This window comes from Impatiens glandulifera, chromosome 2 (genome assembly GCF_907164915.1).
Source record: "Impatiens glandulifera chromosome 2, dImpGla2.1, whole genome shotgun sequence".
Classification (NCBI taxonomy): domain Eukaryota; kingdom Viridiplantae; phylum Streptophyta; class Magnoliopsida; order Ericales; family Balsaminaceae; genus Impatiens; species Impatiens glandulifera.
Genome location: NC_061863.1, coordinates 58,864,281 through 58,880,158, shown reverse-complemented (window position 1 = coordinate 58,880,158; position 15,878 = coordinate 58,864,281). Strand labels below are relative to the sequence as shown.

The 15,878-nt window shown below is 37.6% G+C and overlaps 3 protein-coding genes across 3 annotated transcripts; 2 read left to right on the top strand and 1 right to left on the bottom strand.

Annotated features, from left to right (window-relative positions):
* Positions 1-537: 537 nt before the first annotated feature.
* LOC124926425 (uncharacterized membrane protein At4g09580-like) lies at positions 538-3,020 on the top strand. Its single transcript, XM_047466651.1, has 4 exons — positions 538-1,202; positions 1,286-1,556; positions 1,625-1,795; positions 2,527-3,020. Exons 1-4 carry the CDS (start codon positions 943-945, stop codon positions 2,656-2,658), a joined length of 834 nt encoding a protein of 277 aa, XP_047322607.1. The 5' UTR covers positions 538-942; the 3' UTR covers positions 2,659-3,020.
* A 55-nt stretch (positions 3,021-3,075) lies between these two features.
* LOC124926426 (50S ribosomal protein L21, chloroplastic) lies at positions 3,076-4,466 on the bottom strand. Its single transcript, XM_047466652.1, has 5 exons — positions 4,086-4,466; positions 3,860-3,940; positions 3,542-3,643; positions 3,389-3,463; positions 3,076-3,313 (listed from the first exon to the last, which is right to left on the bottom strand). Exons 1-5 carry the CDS (start codon positions 4,386-4,388, stop codon positions 3,236-3,238), a joined length of 639 nt encoding a protein of 212 aa, XP_047322608.1. The 5' UTR covers positions 4,389-4,466; the 3' UTR covers positions 3,076-3,235.
* A 9,550-nt stretch (positions 4,467-14,016) lies between these two features.
* LOC124925602 (protein WHAT'S THIS FACTOR 9, mitochondrial) lies at positions 14,017-15,820 on the top strand. The gene has a single exon (XM_047465651.1). It carries the CDS (start codon positions 14,091-14,093, stop codon positions 15,552-15,554), a length of 1,464 nt encoding a protein of 487 aa, XP_047321607.1. The 5' UTR covers positions 14,017-14,090; the 3' UTR covers positions 15,555-15,820.
* The last annotated feature ends 58 nt before the right edge of the window (positions 15,821-15,878 follow it).

Below are 15,878 nucleotides of genomic sequence, written 5' to 3'. Positions count from 1 at the left end.
TTATTTTTATGTTTATATTTTATAAAAAAAATTATTTTTCATATAAAAATCAATGAACTTGGTTTAATAGAACATAGTATATTGAGCTACATGTTTTGTTTTTATTTTTATATTTTATAAATTATTATTTATTTATTTATATTTTATCATACTTGTCTAATTATATTTAAATCACTTTAGTTATGTTTTATTATACAACAAAATGGGTATATTTTCGGTTTCTCCTCGTCTAGTTCATCGATAATAAAAGGTGACCTCTCTGAGGTACTGGGTTCGATCCCATCAGATGACAAGTTCTGCGTCAATGATTAAGTGTGTTTACGAGTTATATGTTTAACATAAAAAAATAAAATTACACATCCATTATTTTTTTTATTATACATAACTATTTTTTAAAATAAAAATAATTTAAACATAAAAAAATATTAATTTAAAATTACACAATATTTAGAACAATCCTTTTTTCTGATTTTGTTGACTTCCTTCCTCTCTTCTTTTATTTATGAAATTGTTTCTCTTCCTGGTTGGTTCTATGTTTTACTTTTTTCATGTCCAGATCCTATGAATCGATTGATTCTTCTACGAAAGAAAGAAAGAAAGAAAGAAGGGAGAGATCATATTATTTCAAGGGTTTTTCTTCTTATTAGAGCAAATCGCATAGCAATGCTTCTTCCTCATCGGTAAATGTTCAAATAACCCTTTCTGATCTGGTCCATTTAGCTGCTGAATTTTCTCTGAAATTTCAGCTTCCCATATGGATTCGATCTATTCTACTCTCTTTAACTCGACCCATTGCGTAATCAATTCACACAACAACATCAACATCTTCATCGGGTCTTCATGATTAACTTTTTTTCTCCTCGAAGCTGGCAATCGTAGAAATAGCCTTAATAAACTCTTATTAGCACTATAATACTCCTCGAGGAAAGTTTTGATTTTTACATGGCAGCCCCGAGGAATTTGGTAATTGAGGTTGGCCGTCCTAAAGACGATAAGAAAGAAGAGGACTCTCCTATGAACAAGAAACAGATTGCTGTAAAACTCGAGGGAAGACTCTTATTAAGCAAATGGCAATTAGCTGCCGCTTTGGCTGTTTTCTTTATCTTCTCCATTGCTCTTTTCTACATTTATTTCACAATGCCAGCCGCTGACTATGGCAAAATTAAGCTTCCCCGCACAATTTCTGATCTCCGGGCACTCAAGTAAGTTCTTTCCTGCAATATAATCTTCTGTAAATACTTCAGATGATGATGATACCATTGTTACTTTCTGAATCTTGTTTCAGAGATCACTTAGCAACATATGCAGGAGCTTACCCTACAAGATTTGTTATTGGTTACTGCTCAACTTACATATTCATGCAGACATTTATGATTCCTGGAACCATATTCATGTCATTGCTTGCTGGAGCTCTTTTTGGAGTTGTGAGAGGTCTTTTTCTAGTTGTATTTAATGCCACAGCTGGAGCATCATCTTGTTATTTCTTGTCAAAGCTTCTAGGAAAGCCTATTGTTAGCTGGTTGTGGCCTGATAAGTTGAAATTTTTCCAGATAGAGGTAGAAGTTACACTAATCTTTCTTTGAGTTCTTCTGGTGTTACACTAATCACATACGTCGAAATGCAGATTGCAAAGCGTAGGGAGAAGTTGCTGAATTACATGCTTTTTCTCAGGATAACACCGACTTTGCCCAATCTATTCATCAATTTGGCATCTCCAATTGTGGATATACCTTTTCATATCTTCTTTTTTGCGACAGTGATTGGTCTTATACCAGCATCATTTATTACAGTCAAGGTAAGTGTTTCAAGCCATTTTATTTGTTCCAATGATGCCTCAATGATAAAACTGAAAATTGAGTGCCTGATGTTGAATACTGATTGTGAAGTGTCTGAATGAGTTTAAGTATCTGAAAAATGAATATTGAATAAACCAAATGAAAATATATAAATTTAAGTACTTTGTATGCAAATCGATTTGATAAAATATGGAACTACAGGTCTGATTTTTTAGCTTAACTTGAGCTTAATCTAACTAATCAAGTGTTTTTAGATAATAATGATCAAATCAATAAACACGGCCTAAAGTTTTCTCAAATTCACTTCTTGCAATCGTCTTACATTGATGAATGAACTATGTTATCTTGTAATGGATGTTTACTTGCCATTGTTCCAGGAATGGTGTTTTAATTATCATTCTTCTTACTGGGATTTCATTTCTTTCTGCAAGTATCTGTTTTTTGTACAGTTCATCCTATCATTCATTCGTGAGAGGATTAGCCTCTGTTATAATCTTTTGTTATGGTTAAATGAAAACCCTGTAGTAAATCAGCCAAGGAGTAAAAATGACTAAAAACTGTTACCAACTGTGTTTAGTTTCACTTTTATATGTACCCAATAAACAATGAGATTAAGTGATAAGTTATGCCTGAAGCAATGAGATGTCAATTTTTTTTTTTCTTTTCTAGAATGAGAATATTATACATTTCTTAATAACTGGCCATGGATGGATGTTGATTTTATAATCAGGCTGGCCTTGCACTGGGAGAGCTGAAGTCAGTTAAAGATCTGTATGATTTCAAGACATTGTCGGTACTTTTTCTCATCGGATCTATCATTATCTTGCCCACCATTCTGAAAAGAAAGAAAATCTACGAGTGAGAAGATCTACGAGTGAGTGATTGCTTTAATAGATTGTGAAACCGAGAAGATGCATAGTTCTTTAGTAAGTAAGTCTGGACATCAATATGTTTCTTTATGTATTTTAGTATGTTCTCAATAGGTGGTTTATGCTTATAACTGGAAGTTACAGTATCCATAACATACATGTTGAGGCTTTGGTGTTAGCTGTAGGTAATATCTAAAGGTAGAAGTCTGATTTTTGGCTACCATTTCTTCCTTTCTGAATGGTCTTTTGGGTCTGAAATTTGAATTTTGTGAACTTGTATGATATAATATTATTTATTTAATTTAAACTCTCTTCATACAAATTTGAAATGGACATAGCCCTAATTTACTGTTTCCATCTCTTCTTAATCTTCAAAAACATCAATACCATGATAATAAAAGACGCTAACACGATTAAAAATATCATGCATTCAAGTGAAATCTGGTTAGAGAATGAAAAGAATATAAAGGGTAAAATGATACAGACAAGTTTCGCGAGCAAACAAACTCTCTAGCCGACCATATGAAAATAAACAATACATAAACTGATGGATTCGGATGGACATTCTCTCTAGGGGAGTGAGGGGAGTGTAAGTGCAGGCGAATCTTGATATCCTGTGATGCTGGTTATCCTTATCCTTGTATTAGGCTGCACCAGAGACATAAGGAGATTATAATGAAACCACATGAATTACGAAGACAAAAAGTGTTGTGTCTACTATACCTGTCTATGCCCAATGTTTCTTCTATATCCCTTCTTCTTTTTGTATTTCTGAATAATAACTTTGTCGTTTAATCCCTGTATAATACACACGAAAGTTTACAGTTACTCAATGAATCAGAGAATAAAAAACGTAAAATAAATAAATAAAATTACGTGTTCTTCGACTACTGCATGTATAACAGCATTAGGCACCACTGGCTGCCCAAGGTATGTACTTGTTCTTGTACCCACAAGTAAAACTTTGTTCAGAACTATCTGAAATAAGATTTAGCAAAATAAGTTTATGGAGAAGAAGAATGAATGATCAAAAGTGACAACAAGCAGCAGAACCCCAGCTTGATGATGAACATATGAAGGGATTGAAAAGGAACACTAACTAACATGGAATGACTTATGCCCCATTTTTATGTCACATTTGAAAATCAGACATGAACAGTTATGTGCAAAATTAGGTCAATTTATCTTTTACACCTTAGCATTGACAGTGACATCTTTGATCCTTTGGACATAGAGAAATCTTCCTGGGATGACAATGTATTGACGTCCACCAACCTAGTTGGAGCCCCATTCAAAAGAAATGAGATTTATATCAACAATTACTCACTGATAACAAAGAATCACGCATAATTTCTTATCAGAAAGACGTAGATTAGTATAATTAATCTAATTAGGGTTTGTTGCTGTATAAGTTGCTTACCATGACAACAGCGAAAACATCCTCGCCTTTTGGCAGCTCTTCAGCTTGGATTTCAATAACTTGAGAAGGCTCCGCCACAGAAATCTCGGATTCAATTTCGGAATCGACTTCTTCGATTACAGGAACTTCTGTTTCGGATAATTTTGGAACAAACGATGACTGTTTAGTGATGAGCCTTCGGGAGAAAGTGGAAGAAAATGAGACCGCGCCGAATGTGGTTCTAGAGAGAGAGATAGTTGGGATGTGGTTGTGAGAGACGATTGCAGTAGAGAGAGAAGATGAACAAAAGGAAATCGTCGCCATTGATAGAGAATTCAAAGCTTGGAACCAACAGAGTTCACTCTCCTCCTTCCGTTTTATCTTCTTCCTTTCGCTATGTCTTTCTTCCTATCCATTTCCAGACTAGGAAATGACCATATTAACCCCCCTTTTTTTTTCTTTTTTTTCAAATAAACAAATTACGTCCAATTCTAAAAATGACCCGATATCTATCCGATCCGATACTTTACCGAATTTCAGAATCGAAAACTGATCGGACAAACAAAATAAGATCAAGTATCCGATGAATTTTAAAATTCAATAATATATTTATAAAAATTACAAAGACATAAACAATATTAAATTTATTTTTATTATTTGTTTAAAATAATATTTTAAGAGAAATGATAAATACAACGAATCACTAGCGAAAGCAAGGCCACGAATCCTACGTGGCCTTGCCAGCTAGGAGAGAGAAAGAAAAAAAAAATTAAAAAAAAAATAAAACGTTTCAGCTCCTCTTTCTTCTTTCTTCTTCCCTCTCTTTCTTCTCTGGCGATTTATCACATCCGGCGAACGAACCGGCGTCTTCTCTGGCGATTTATCACTCCGGCATCCCGACTTCTACTTTCTTCTTTCGCTCGAAAATGGTAAGACACTTCTCATTCTTTAATATTTCAGTTTCAGAATCGTCCGCCTTCGTGTTCATTTCGTAATATTTTCTTTTCAGGCTGGTGTTTCAGGTAAATCTCCATGCAAGGCCCCAAGATCTCCAAGGACAAGGTAAATAAGACATCTTCTATTTTAGAATCGTAGGGTTAGCGTTTTGCGGTTAGGGTCAGGGTTTTGCAGTTAGGGTTAGGGTTTCAGAGTTATGGTTAGGGTATTGCTGCATTATGGTTCTCGAAACAAAGTTTTCGTTACCCGAAAGTCTGATTTAATTGTGTATGGTTGAATTATTGTTAGCCAAAACTAAATTTATTGGTTATTTGCTGAATTTAGGGACCCGAAATAGGCTGTTATGGGTCCCGAAAGTGGGAAAATTAATGTTTGGCTGAATTTAGGGTCCCGAAAGTGTGATTTCGGGACCCGAAATAGGCTGTTATGGGTCCCGAAAGTGGGATAACTTCATGTTTGGCTGAATTTAGGGTCCCGAAAGTGTGGTTTCGGGACCCGAAATAGGCTGTTTCGGGACCTGAAAGTTGGATTACTTAATGTTTGGCTGAATCTAGGGTCCCGAAAGTGTTTTTCGGGACCCGAAATGGATGGTTTCGGGACCCGAAAGTTGGATTACTTAATGTTTGGCTGAATTTAGGGTCCCGAAAGTGTGTTTCGGGACCCGAAATGGATGGTTTCGGGACCCGAAACTTGGATTACTTAATGTTTGGCTGAATTTAGGGTCCCGAAAGTGTGTTTCGGGACCCGAAATGGATGGTTTCGGGACCCGAAAGTAGGATTACTTAATGTTTGGCTGAATTTAGGGTCCCGAAAGTGTGTTTCGGGACCCGAAATGGATGGTTTCGGGACCCGAAATAGATGGTTTCGGGACCCGAAATGGTGGTTTCGGGACCCGAAATGGATGGTTTCGGGACCCGAAATGGTGGTTTCGGGACCCGAAATGGATGGTTTCAGGACCCGAATTGCTTTATTTTAGTGATTATTTGCTTCATGGCTTTTAAATGTTTATCATTTGTTGTTGTAGGGCAAATAAACGTAAAAGTATTGTCCAAGAATCAGCTCCCAATCCAGCTCCCAAAGCAGCTTCCAAACCAGTTCCCAAATCCCCTAGAGCAACAGCTCCAAATGCAGCTCCCAAATCAGTTCCAAAATCCCCTAGAGCAACAGCTCCCAAAGCAGCCCCCCACAACTTATTTTTAACTAGGACATCGTCTAGTGGCCTTTTCAATCTTCTTCAAATGCTGTCTAAGGAACAAAAAGATGCTGTGAAGTCAATAGGCTTTGGCGCTCTACTTTCATTATCGCTTTCAAAATGCCCCGGGGAGATCTCTCGTTATCTAGTCAGAAAGTTTGACTGCAATAAATGTTCATTCACCCTAGAGAATGGCGAGGAAGTGAAAATCGAAGAAGAGGACGTTCATATGGTATTGGGTCTCCCCAGAGGGGAGCTGGATATTTTAGAATATCAGAATAACGAGATTGATGACAAGTTGAAGGCATTTAGGACTCGATGGGGTAACCCCGTTAATGGCGCTCCTTTAGCGACTGCTATGCCGATCAAAATCATTGAGAACAAAGCTGCTGACAACAATTTCAAGATAGACTTCGTATTATTTGTTGTCAGTTGCTTTCTCTGGTGTGATCACCTAGGTAACCTATCCAGGTATATCTCATTTCTAGTATTTTCAATTGCATGACAACAAATTTGTATTGTTAAATAATCCTCAAATATGTTTTTTTCATTTGCAGGTATAGAATTCTGAAATCTATTTCAGATGTTGACAATATCAAGAAGTTCAATTGGTGCAAATTTGTACTTGAAGGATTAGTTCAATCATGCGCAAAAGTGAAGCAGAATGAAAAACGACATTTCCAAGGACCACATACGTTCTTTATCGTAAGTTATCACTCATTCATTTTCATGTTTTCAAAAAAATTTAGTTTTAACATATGTATATGTATGTTTTCAGCTATGCTACGTGTATAGGGTGAGCAACCCTGAACTGGGAGGAGTTACTGAGCGACGATTTCCTATACTGTCATGTTGGAATGACACAACGTTGAAGTTTAGGCTGGATACAGAGTTGGAAAATGGAGGATTCGGACGTGGAAGCGTTATGGGACGCATTCCACTACCCGGGATGTGGGATGAGAGCGACGACGAGGATAATGATTTCAGAGAGAACGACGAGGAGGAGAACGAGGAGGATGATATTGATGGGGGGTGTCTCAGACCCCAAAGGCGGCGGCGGCAGCAGCAACAGAACCTAGGAATAGGTCACCACCTCTGAACACAGCTCCGGATGAGGTCGGAATAACATTTACAGAGAATTTGGTGTGCGTTACGAAATGTACAGTGATGCTTGAAAAAGCGATGAGAAAAATGGAATCTTTAAGTTCAGGCTGGGATGAACACCATTGTATGACAACGCCATGCACATCATTTACAGAGCAATGGACAAGAATAAGCTTTTCAGGGATGCCATGCATAAATACTTCAATGATCAAGCACCTTCTGAAGCACAATGTGACAAAGATGCTGCTGACAATGAGGTGGGTTTTGATGAGGCCGGTGACAAGGAGCCTGCTCAAAATGACGGTGGTCTTGATGAGGCCGGTGACAAGGAGCCTGCTCAAAATGATGGTGGTCTTGATGAGGCCGCTGACAAGGAGGTGGGTCTTGATGAGGCCGGTGACAAGGAGCCTGCTGCTCAAAATGATGAGGGGTATCACACAGAGGACGATGGAAAAGAGGTGCCTCCAAGAAAAAGAAGGAAAAATCCCGTGCGACAAATGAGAGTTCCAGCAAACCTTAAATCTCCATATATGACGCAGGACAAGCCGAAGAACTTCGAGTCTGCCCAAATTCATCGTGACGCAGGATATGAATTGCAGGTTCAAAAAGAGGGTGGTGAAGAAGTTCCTCTATCGGTGTTCAAAGGAAACAAATTTGTCATCAAAAAGCCTAAAAAAATCCCCTGAAAGTCATGAAAATTCCACCACGCCTTCAATGTCCATATTTGATGGAGAACAAAAAAAGATATAAAAATTTCTTCAAATTTGTCAATATAGCTGACAAGGATGAGATCGTTTTGGGAATGGTTTTTGACAATAAAGCTGATGAGGATGCGAGGTAAATCAATCTTTCTTAGTTCATTTGTTTTTGTCATGAAAGTTGAATTCTTATGTGTATTCTTTATGTGTTTGGCTGTTTCGGGTCCCGAAAGTGTGGTTTCGGGTCCCGAAAGTGTGGTTTCGGGTCCCGAAAGTGTGGTTTCGGGTCCCGAAAGGGGTGTTTCTTGTCCCGAAATGGTGGTTTAGGGTCCTGAAAGTGTGTTTCGGGACCCGAAATGGATGGTTTCGGGACCCGAAATGGTGGTTTAGGGTCCCGAAAGGTGGTTTCGGGACCCGAAACGGGTGGTTTCGGGACCCGAAACGGGTGGTTACGGGACCCAAATTGGTTTTTTTTTTAACTTCATCTCTTCTTTATGTGGTTTCAGGAAGGAAGTATTGTATGTATCCGAGCATACCAATATCAACATAGAGCAATTTCAATCGATGAAAAGTAGATGCCATGTTGAAAGTGGTATTATTGATGCTTGGGCAAACGTTATGACACTGTTCTGCAAAATGGCCTCCGAAGCGAAAATCGTTTTTTCAACAGTCCTTACGGTAAGTCTCTATATCTTTCATTATTGTATAAACCAATTGTCTTATTGTCATGTTGACTTAATTTGCAGGACTTTTGGAGAACGAAAGAGCTTTTTATCGAAAGACTGATTGAAGAAATGAGAATTTTCCAAATAACACCCGAAGACATGAAAACTACTAATCTGGTAAGTTCAATATGCTTATATTAAATACTTATTCTTGCTCATATATGTCATCTGATTCATGGTCATAATTTTGCAGATATTTTTCCCAATTTTATACGAAAGTCATTATTATGTTGTTGTCATCAACATTGCGAAGAAAGTAATTGAAGTCCTCGACAATCTACCACTGGACCCAGATATAGAATGGGAACATAAATATGTTACAATTCGGAAACTGGTATTGTTGAAGTGTTTTTTACACATAATGTATGTTAAAGTGTTTATGTTTATTAACTTCTTTTGTAAAACAGGTTGAAAACGTTGTGGAGTACTTCAATACTATCGACCAAGAGATCTCAACCCAAATTGCCCAATTCCCGGTCAATGTTTTAAATTTACATTGACAAGACAGTTCAAATAAAACGGATTGCGGAATATACTGCATGAGACATATTCATACTTACTATGGCAATGCAGATTGGGAATGTGCTATAAGCCAAAAAAATGTAAGTTAAATATTTTCACATTTTATTTGTTTCACAAATCTTTAATAAATAACCGGTGAATTATCATTTTCTTAGGCAAAGGGAATGATTGAAGCTTTGCGAGCCAAATACACCGCAATGATCATCCGTTCAAGTTTGAACCGAAATCTAAGGAACATCTTATTGAAGTATCTGGAAATTTTGAAAGAAGATTGTCCTGAAACATTTAACCTGTGTAATCCAAGTATATAAGCCAAGTATAAATTTTTTGTCTTCAATTATTTTCTAGTCTTCAATTATAGTATGAGTTAAAAAACAAGAAACAAGTATAATATGAGTTGAAAATGCCATTTCGGGACAAAAACAAGTATAATATGAGTTGAAAATGCCATTTCGTGACAAGAAAACAAGTATAATATGAGTTGAAAATGCCATTTCGGGACAAAAACAAGTATAATATGAGTTGAAAATGCCATTTCGTGACAAGAAAACAAGTATAATATGAGTTGAAAAATGCCATTTCGGGACAAAAACAAGTATAATATGAATTGAAAATGCCATTTCGTGACAAGAAAACAAGTATAATATGAGTTGAAATGGGTGGTTTCGGGACCCGAAAAGTAGTTTAGGGACAAGAAACGTTTGGTTTCGGGACAAGAAACGTGTGGTTTCGGGACAAGAAATGAATGGTTTCGGGACCCGAAAAGTTGTTTCGGGACAAGAAACGTGTGGTTTCGGGACCCGAAAAGTTGTTTCGGGACAAGAAACGTGTGGTTTCGGGACCCGAAACGTGTGGTTTCGGGACCCGAAATGGATGGTTTCGGGACCCGAAATGGATGGTTTAGGGACCCGAAAAGTTGTTTCGGGACCCGAAATGGATGGTTTCGGGACACGAAATGGATGGTTTCGGGACCCGAAAAGTTGTTTCAGGACCCGAAATGGATAGTTTCGGGACAAGAACATTATCAAATAAATACTATCTTCGTTAAAGATATGATAAAAAAGTAAAAATATTCAAAGTGACAACAACATTATCAAATAAGTACTCTCTTCATTATCAAATAAATACTATCTTCGTTGAATGTTATCCCCACACGCATTATCTTCGACATATACTTGAGAGGACAAAAGTGATGTAAAGGAAAATTGAGTTGAAAGTGGATCATTCCATTGCTGTTGTTGTTGTGTTGAATCCAAAACTGTAGATGTTGTGGCCGTATCTCTCTTCTTTTTTGATCTCGAAGTCTTGGGGATTTTTTCAATTAAGGATTGTTTCCTCTTTGTTGGTGGTCGTCCTCGACTTCTAACTTTGTTAGGAGAGTGTATCAAAATGGATGTAGCGGGAGATTGAAATGGAGATGGAGATGGAGATGCTTCTGTGCTTTGGTCTTTAGATGCTTCAGTATGGCTTCCATGATTAAGTGACATAAACTGTTCCATCAAGCCTTTTATTCCGTTCATCCAAAAAGAACAGCTGACTTCAGATTTTACTCCAACTTGTTGAACCTCTTGCATCAATCGAGTTAGACTATTGTGACGTTTTTTTTTTCTTCAATAGACATATCTGAATCATAAATGTTGGTGATATTTTGATACCCACGCTTAATATCTTTACGCCACCGGTCCATTATATAATGCATTGGTACCTCATTGACCCTCATTTTTTTCAATACAGCCATGATATGCCTACACAAAACACCTCTGAACTCAAACAATCGACATTGACATTTCACATTGCAATCATTTTCTGTGTAATGTACTTTGTAAGAAACATCTCTTACATGTTCTCCATTAACCCCCAGAATGATTTCCTCAACTCTAAATATACTAACTGACCCTTCCTCTTCAATGACTGAGATGTCGCACAACATCAAACCTCTAACTTCTTCTTGAACCAATCTAAATATATCTGGAGTGTAGAAGGTTTGGTATTGTCTTTCAAAGGCAAATCCACTTACAGTTGGTATCAAAGAATTAAAAGATTTGAAATCCAATTTCTTTTCTCTCTCGATATTTCTCAACAGAGCCCTATCATATTGCTCGACGAATTGTTTGAGAGATGTTTTGGACTGCACGTAGTCATCAAAGAATGCGTTCATACTTTCACTCCGTTGAGATGTTGACATGCCGGCCCAAAATTGTCCTTTGACATAAACAGGTATCCATTTAGATCTTTCCAAATACAAAGATTTCAACCAAACATTATCTTCCAACTGATAATCTTCAATTAATCTATTCCAATCATCTTCACATTGTTGAATATTTATGGAATTGTATACTATGTTTTTCAGCCTCTTCTTTATTAGATGATATTCAGTATGGCTTCCAAGTTTTATAGGAAGTTTCTTCATTATATGCCACAAACAAAATCGATGATGAGTTTTAGGAAATACCTTCTCAATTGCAATCGTCATGGATCGACATTGGTCTGTGATTATGGCATTTGGAGGTCTATCATGCATACATTCCAACCAAGTTCTAAACAACCAAGTGAAAGAATTTGAATCCTCACTTGACAATAATCCACATCCAAGCAAAATGGATTGACCATGATGATTAACACCAACAAACGGAGCGAAAGGCATGTCATAGCGATTTGTCAAATAGGTTGTATCGAAAGAGATAACATCATGAAAATCTTCAAAGGCAGCCCTGCACCTACCATCTGCCCAAAACACGTTTTTAATTCGGGATTCCTCGTCCAAATCAATAAGGTAGAAGAAGTTTGAGTTCCTGGTTTGCATTCTTAAGAAATAATTAGTGAGTGCTTCAGCATCCCCAATCCCTAACCTCAACCGTCGTGCTTCTGTAACGTAATTTCTACATGTCCTCTCATCGAAAGACATGTTTTCATACCCTCCAGCTTCAACTACAAGTGATTGAAATGTTTTGGCCACAGTTATTCCAGCTTCATCGTTTGTATCCAATCTTCTTTTTACATTTCCGTCAATCACTTTGTAGGATCTAACATGACGTATTCTCTTTGGGCTTAATGTATGGTTGTGCTCAAGAGAAATACTTGTTATCACATATTCCCCTTCATTTCGAACAACAACATTAATCTTTGCTTTACAATCTGTCTTCGTTATTGGTCTAGGCTGATGAAACTTATTTTTTGCCTTCGATTCTTTCATAAAACTCTTGGCACAACCAACGCTGAAATATTTCCTCTTACCACCTACATTTTTGCTCCCTAATTTGGTAATGCCGAATCCCGTTAAGTGGGCATATGATGTGTAGAATTCAAGAAGTTGTTCTTCGGAGGAAAATGTCATTCCAACACTAGGAATGTGACTGCAAAAATTATGTGAAACCGTAAGAAAAAGTCCATAAAACACCCATTTCGGGTCCCGAATCCAACCATTTCGGGTCCCGAAACAACCCGTTTCGAGTCCCGAAACCACCTTTCGGGTCCCGAAACAACCTTTCGGGTCCCGAAACAACCCGTTTCGAGTCCCGAAACCACCTTTCGGGTCACCAAACAACCTTTCGGGTCCCGAAACAACAAGTTTCGGGTCCCGAAACAACAAGTTTCGGGTCCCGAAACCACCCGTTTCGGGTCCCGAAACCACCTTTCGGGTTCCGAAACCACCTATTTCGGGTCCCGAAACAAAACAATGTTTGTCCCGAAATGGTTGGTTTTGACCCTTTCTTGTCCCGAAACGACTCATTTCGGGTCCTGAAACACAAATTTTTTTTACCCGAAACACAACATTTTCTTACAAGACACCACACATTTCGGGACAAGGAAGGACCCTTTCTTGTCCCGAAACCAACCATTTCGGGACAAGGAATGACCCTTTCTTGTCCCGAAACCACTAGATCTGTTCAGGGTACCTTTGGGGTTCAACGGGGGTGGATCTGTTCAGGTTAAGTTCTTCATCTACTGGGTTGTTCAAGTTTGGTGCTTCTGTATCCTGAAAATTCAAACCGTTTAAATCCATATATACATCTGTAAAATGTAAAATCCTAGATCTGTAAAATCTAAACCCTAGATCTATAAAATCTAAACTCTGGATCTATTAAAAAAATAATAAAGATCCTTAAAAAGGATACCATTGAGAAGTAAATGCAGCCGTGGAAAAGAAATAAATGCAGCCGGAGAAGAGAAATAAATGCTGCCGGAACTGGAGAAGAGAAATAAATGAAGCGTTTCAGAGAGAGAAAGAAATGCAGAAATATGAAACCCTATTGGGTGAAAGAGGATATGCAGAAACGTTTTAATTTTTTTTTTCTTTCTCTCTCCTAGCTGGCAAGGCCACGTAGGATTCGTGGCCTTGCTTTCGCTAATGATTCGTTGGCTTTATCATTTCTCATATTTTAATAATAATTTTCAACCAATAACATTTATCAAGTAAAATAATTTTCTTTTTATCCAAATAAAAATATTATTAAATAATTAATTATCATCCCTGAGAAACACGTCTGATCGATTCAACCCAGTGTTTTTGGATCGGACAGTGATCGGACACGAAATACAAATTTTTAATAGGCAGATATCCGATCCAAAATATCGAATAAGATCGGTAAGTTTGTGTACTCTTATGAAATACATGGGGACGCTTAATATGTTATAGCTTAATATGTTATAGTTCACATCAAGCGACACGCACAGCGGAAAATGTCATTTTTGCAAAATTTGTAAAGTGTAGTTCAGTTTAGAATTTGACACGTTAGGTCATTTAGTAAAATTTCCCCTTCTATCTCTCTCAATGGAAAAACCCTACTAAAACCCTAACTGAATCAGACCATCATCCATCCATAATAATATGAATCTCGCATTCCTCCATCTCCGGCGACACCTCCGTCGTCCCCACTGTCACCAGCACTACCGAACCTTCATCGTTCTCGACGACATCAAATGGGTAAGTGACCGTGCTCTTGACCACGCCGTTGAAAGAGAAAGGAACCTAAACCCTCTTCTCATCCTCAAGAACCTCATAAAGTCAGAGCCAACCAAGACTCTTCCTCTCTCCATCATCACTGAGAAACGTCAATCCCTTGGCATTCTCCTCCGTCCTATCGAATTAATACGAACTTACCCATCTGTTTTCGAAGAGTTTCTACCGGGCGGTATCCAGATCAATCCGCATGTCAAACTCACGCCGGAAGTTCTTCACATCGACTCCGAAGAGCAATTGGTTTACCAGAGTGACACTTATAAGAAGAAAGTTGCTGACCGATTACTGAAATTGTTAATGCTAGGCAGAACCCACAAACTCCCGCTTCATATTATTGATCGATTGAGTTGGGATTTAGGTTTACCCCAAGATTACATAAAATCCATTGTTCCAGAATTTCCAGATTATTTCCAGGTTACCCATCAGAAAAATGGCGATTCTTCATTGGAATTGGTCTGCTGGAGCGACGAGTTAGCAGTTTCATCAATGGAGAAGATGGCGATGTCAAAGGACCGATGTTACCAGAAGGGAAATGCAATAGCTTTTCCTGTTCAATACAGTCGAGGGTTTGAGATTGACAAGAAGTTCAACCAATGGGTGGAGGAATGGCAGAAACTTCCATTCATTTCACCATACGAGAATGCATCACACCTCCCTGGTAAGAGCGATGAATCTAATAAATGGGCGGTTGCAATCATACATGAGCTTCTCAATCTGTTTGTCTCAAAGAAGACACGAAGAGACAACATACTTAGTTTGGGAGATTATATGGGAATTCGATCCAAGTTCAAAAGTGCATTGCTTCAACACCCAGGTATATTTTACCGTTCAAACAAGATTGGACGTCATACTGTTGTACTTAAAGAAGGTTACAAGAGGGGCTTGCTCATTGAAAACGATACGTTGATGGATATAAGATACAAGTATATTCATTTGATGAAAACAAAGACTAAGAAGTCGAAAGCAAATAAAAGAGAGAAAAGTAAAGATTCTTCTTCAGCATTGGCAATTGAGTCAAAAGAAGATGAAGATGATGATGATGATGATATTAGTGAGGATTTTGATTGTGAATCTGAGACAGAGAATGATGACTCCGAAGATGAAAAGGAAGGTTCAGTTGTTGTTGAGAAAGGAAAAGGAAAGAGAAATGGAATGTATGAGAACAGGATGACAGCATCAAATCCAAGAGATCGAAATAGCAAAGAAAGGAACAACAGTAGAGGAGGAGGAGAACGACGTGAGAATCATTTGAAGTCTGCAGCAAGATCAAAGCCTTCAGGAAATCAAAATAGTAGATCATCATCGAAGAAGTTGGATTCAAGAACACCTTAGAAGACTTTATAATATATTATGCAGCAGCAATAAGAAGGTTAGCTTTCTTATGCTTATATAAAATATTCCCTTGCTTATTGTTAAATTGATGATGATGATCTCAATTGGCTAGCATCTTATGAAGAAACATGTTTCATGATTGACGAGAGACTGACTGCAATTTCATATTGGTAGTAAAAGAACGAGAAAATGGATAAAATATGTCCCTTGTATTTTGGTGTTTCAGTATTAATACATGTTCTTTATGGTCAACTCATTTTGATTTATATTCTCTTAGACTCTTTTTCATTGATTCACTTCATTTATGATATATCATTTGTCTTA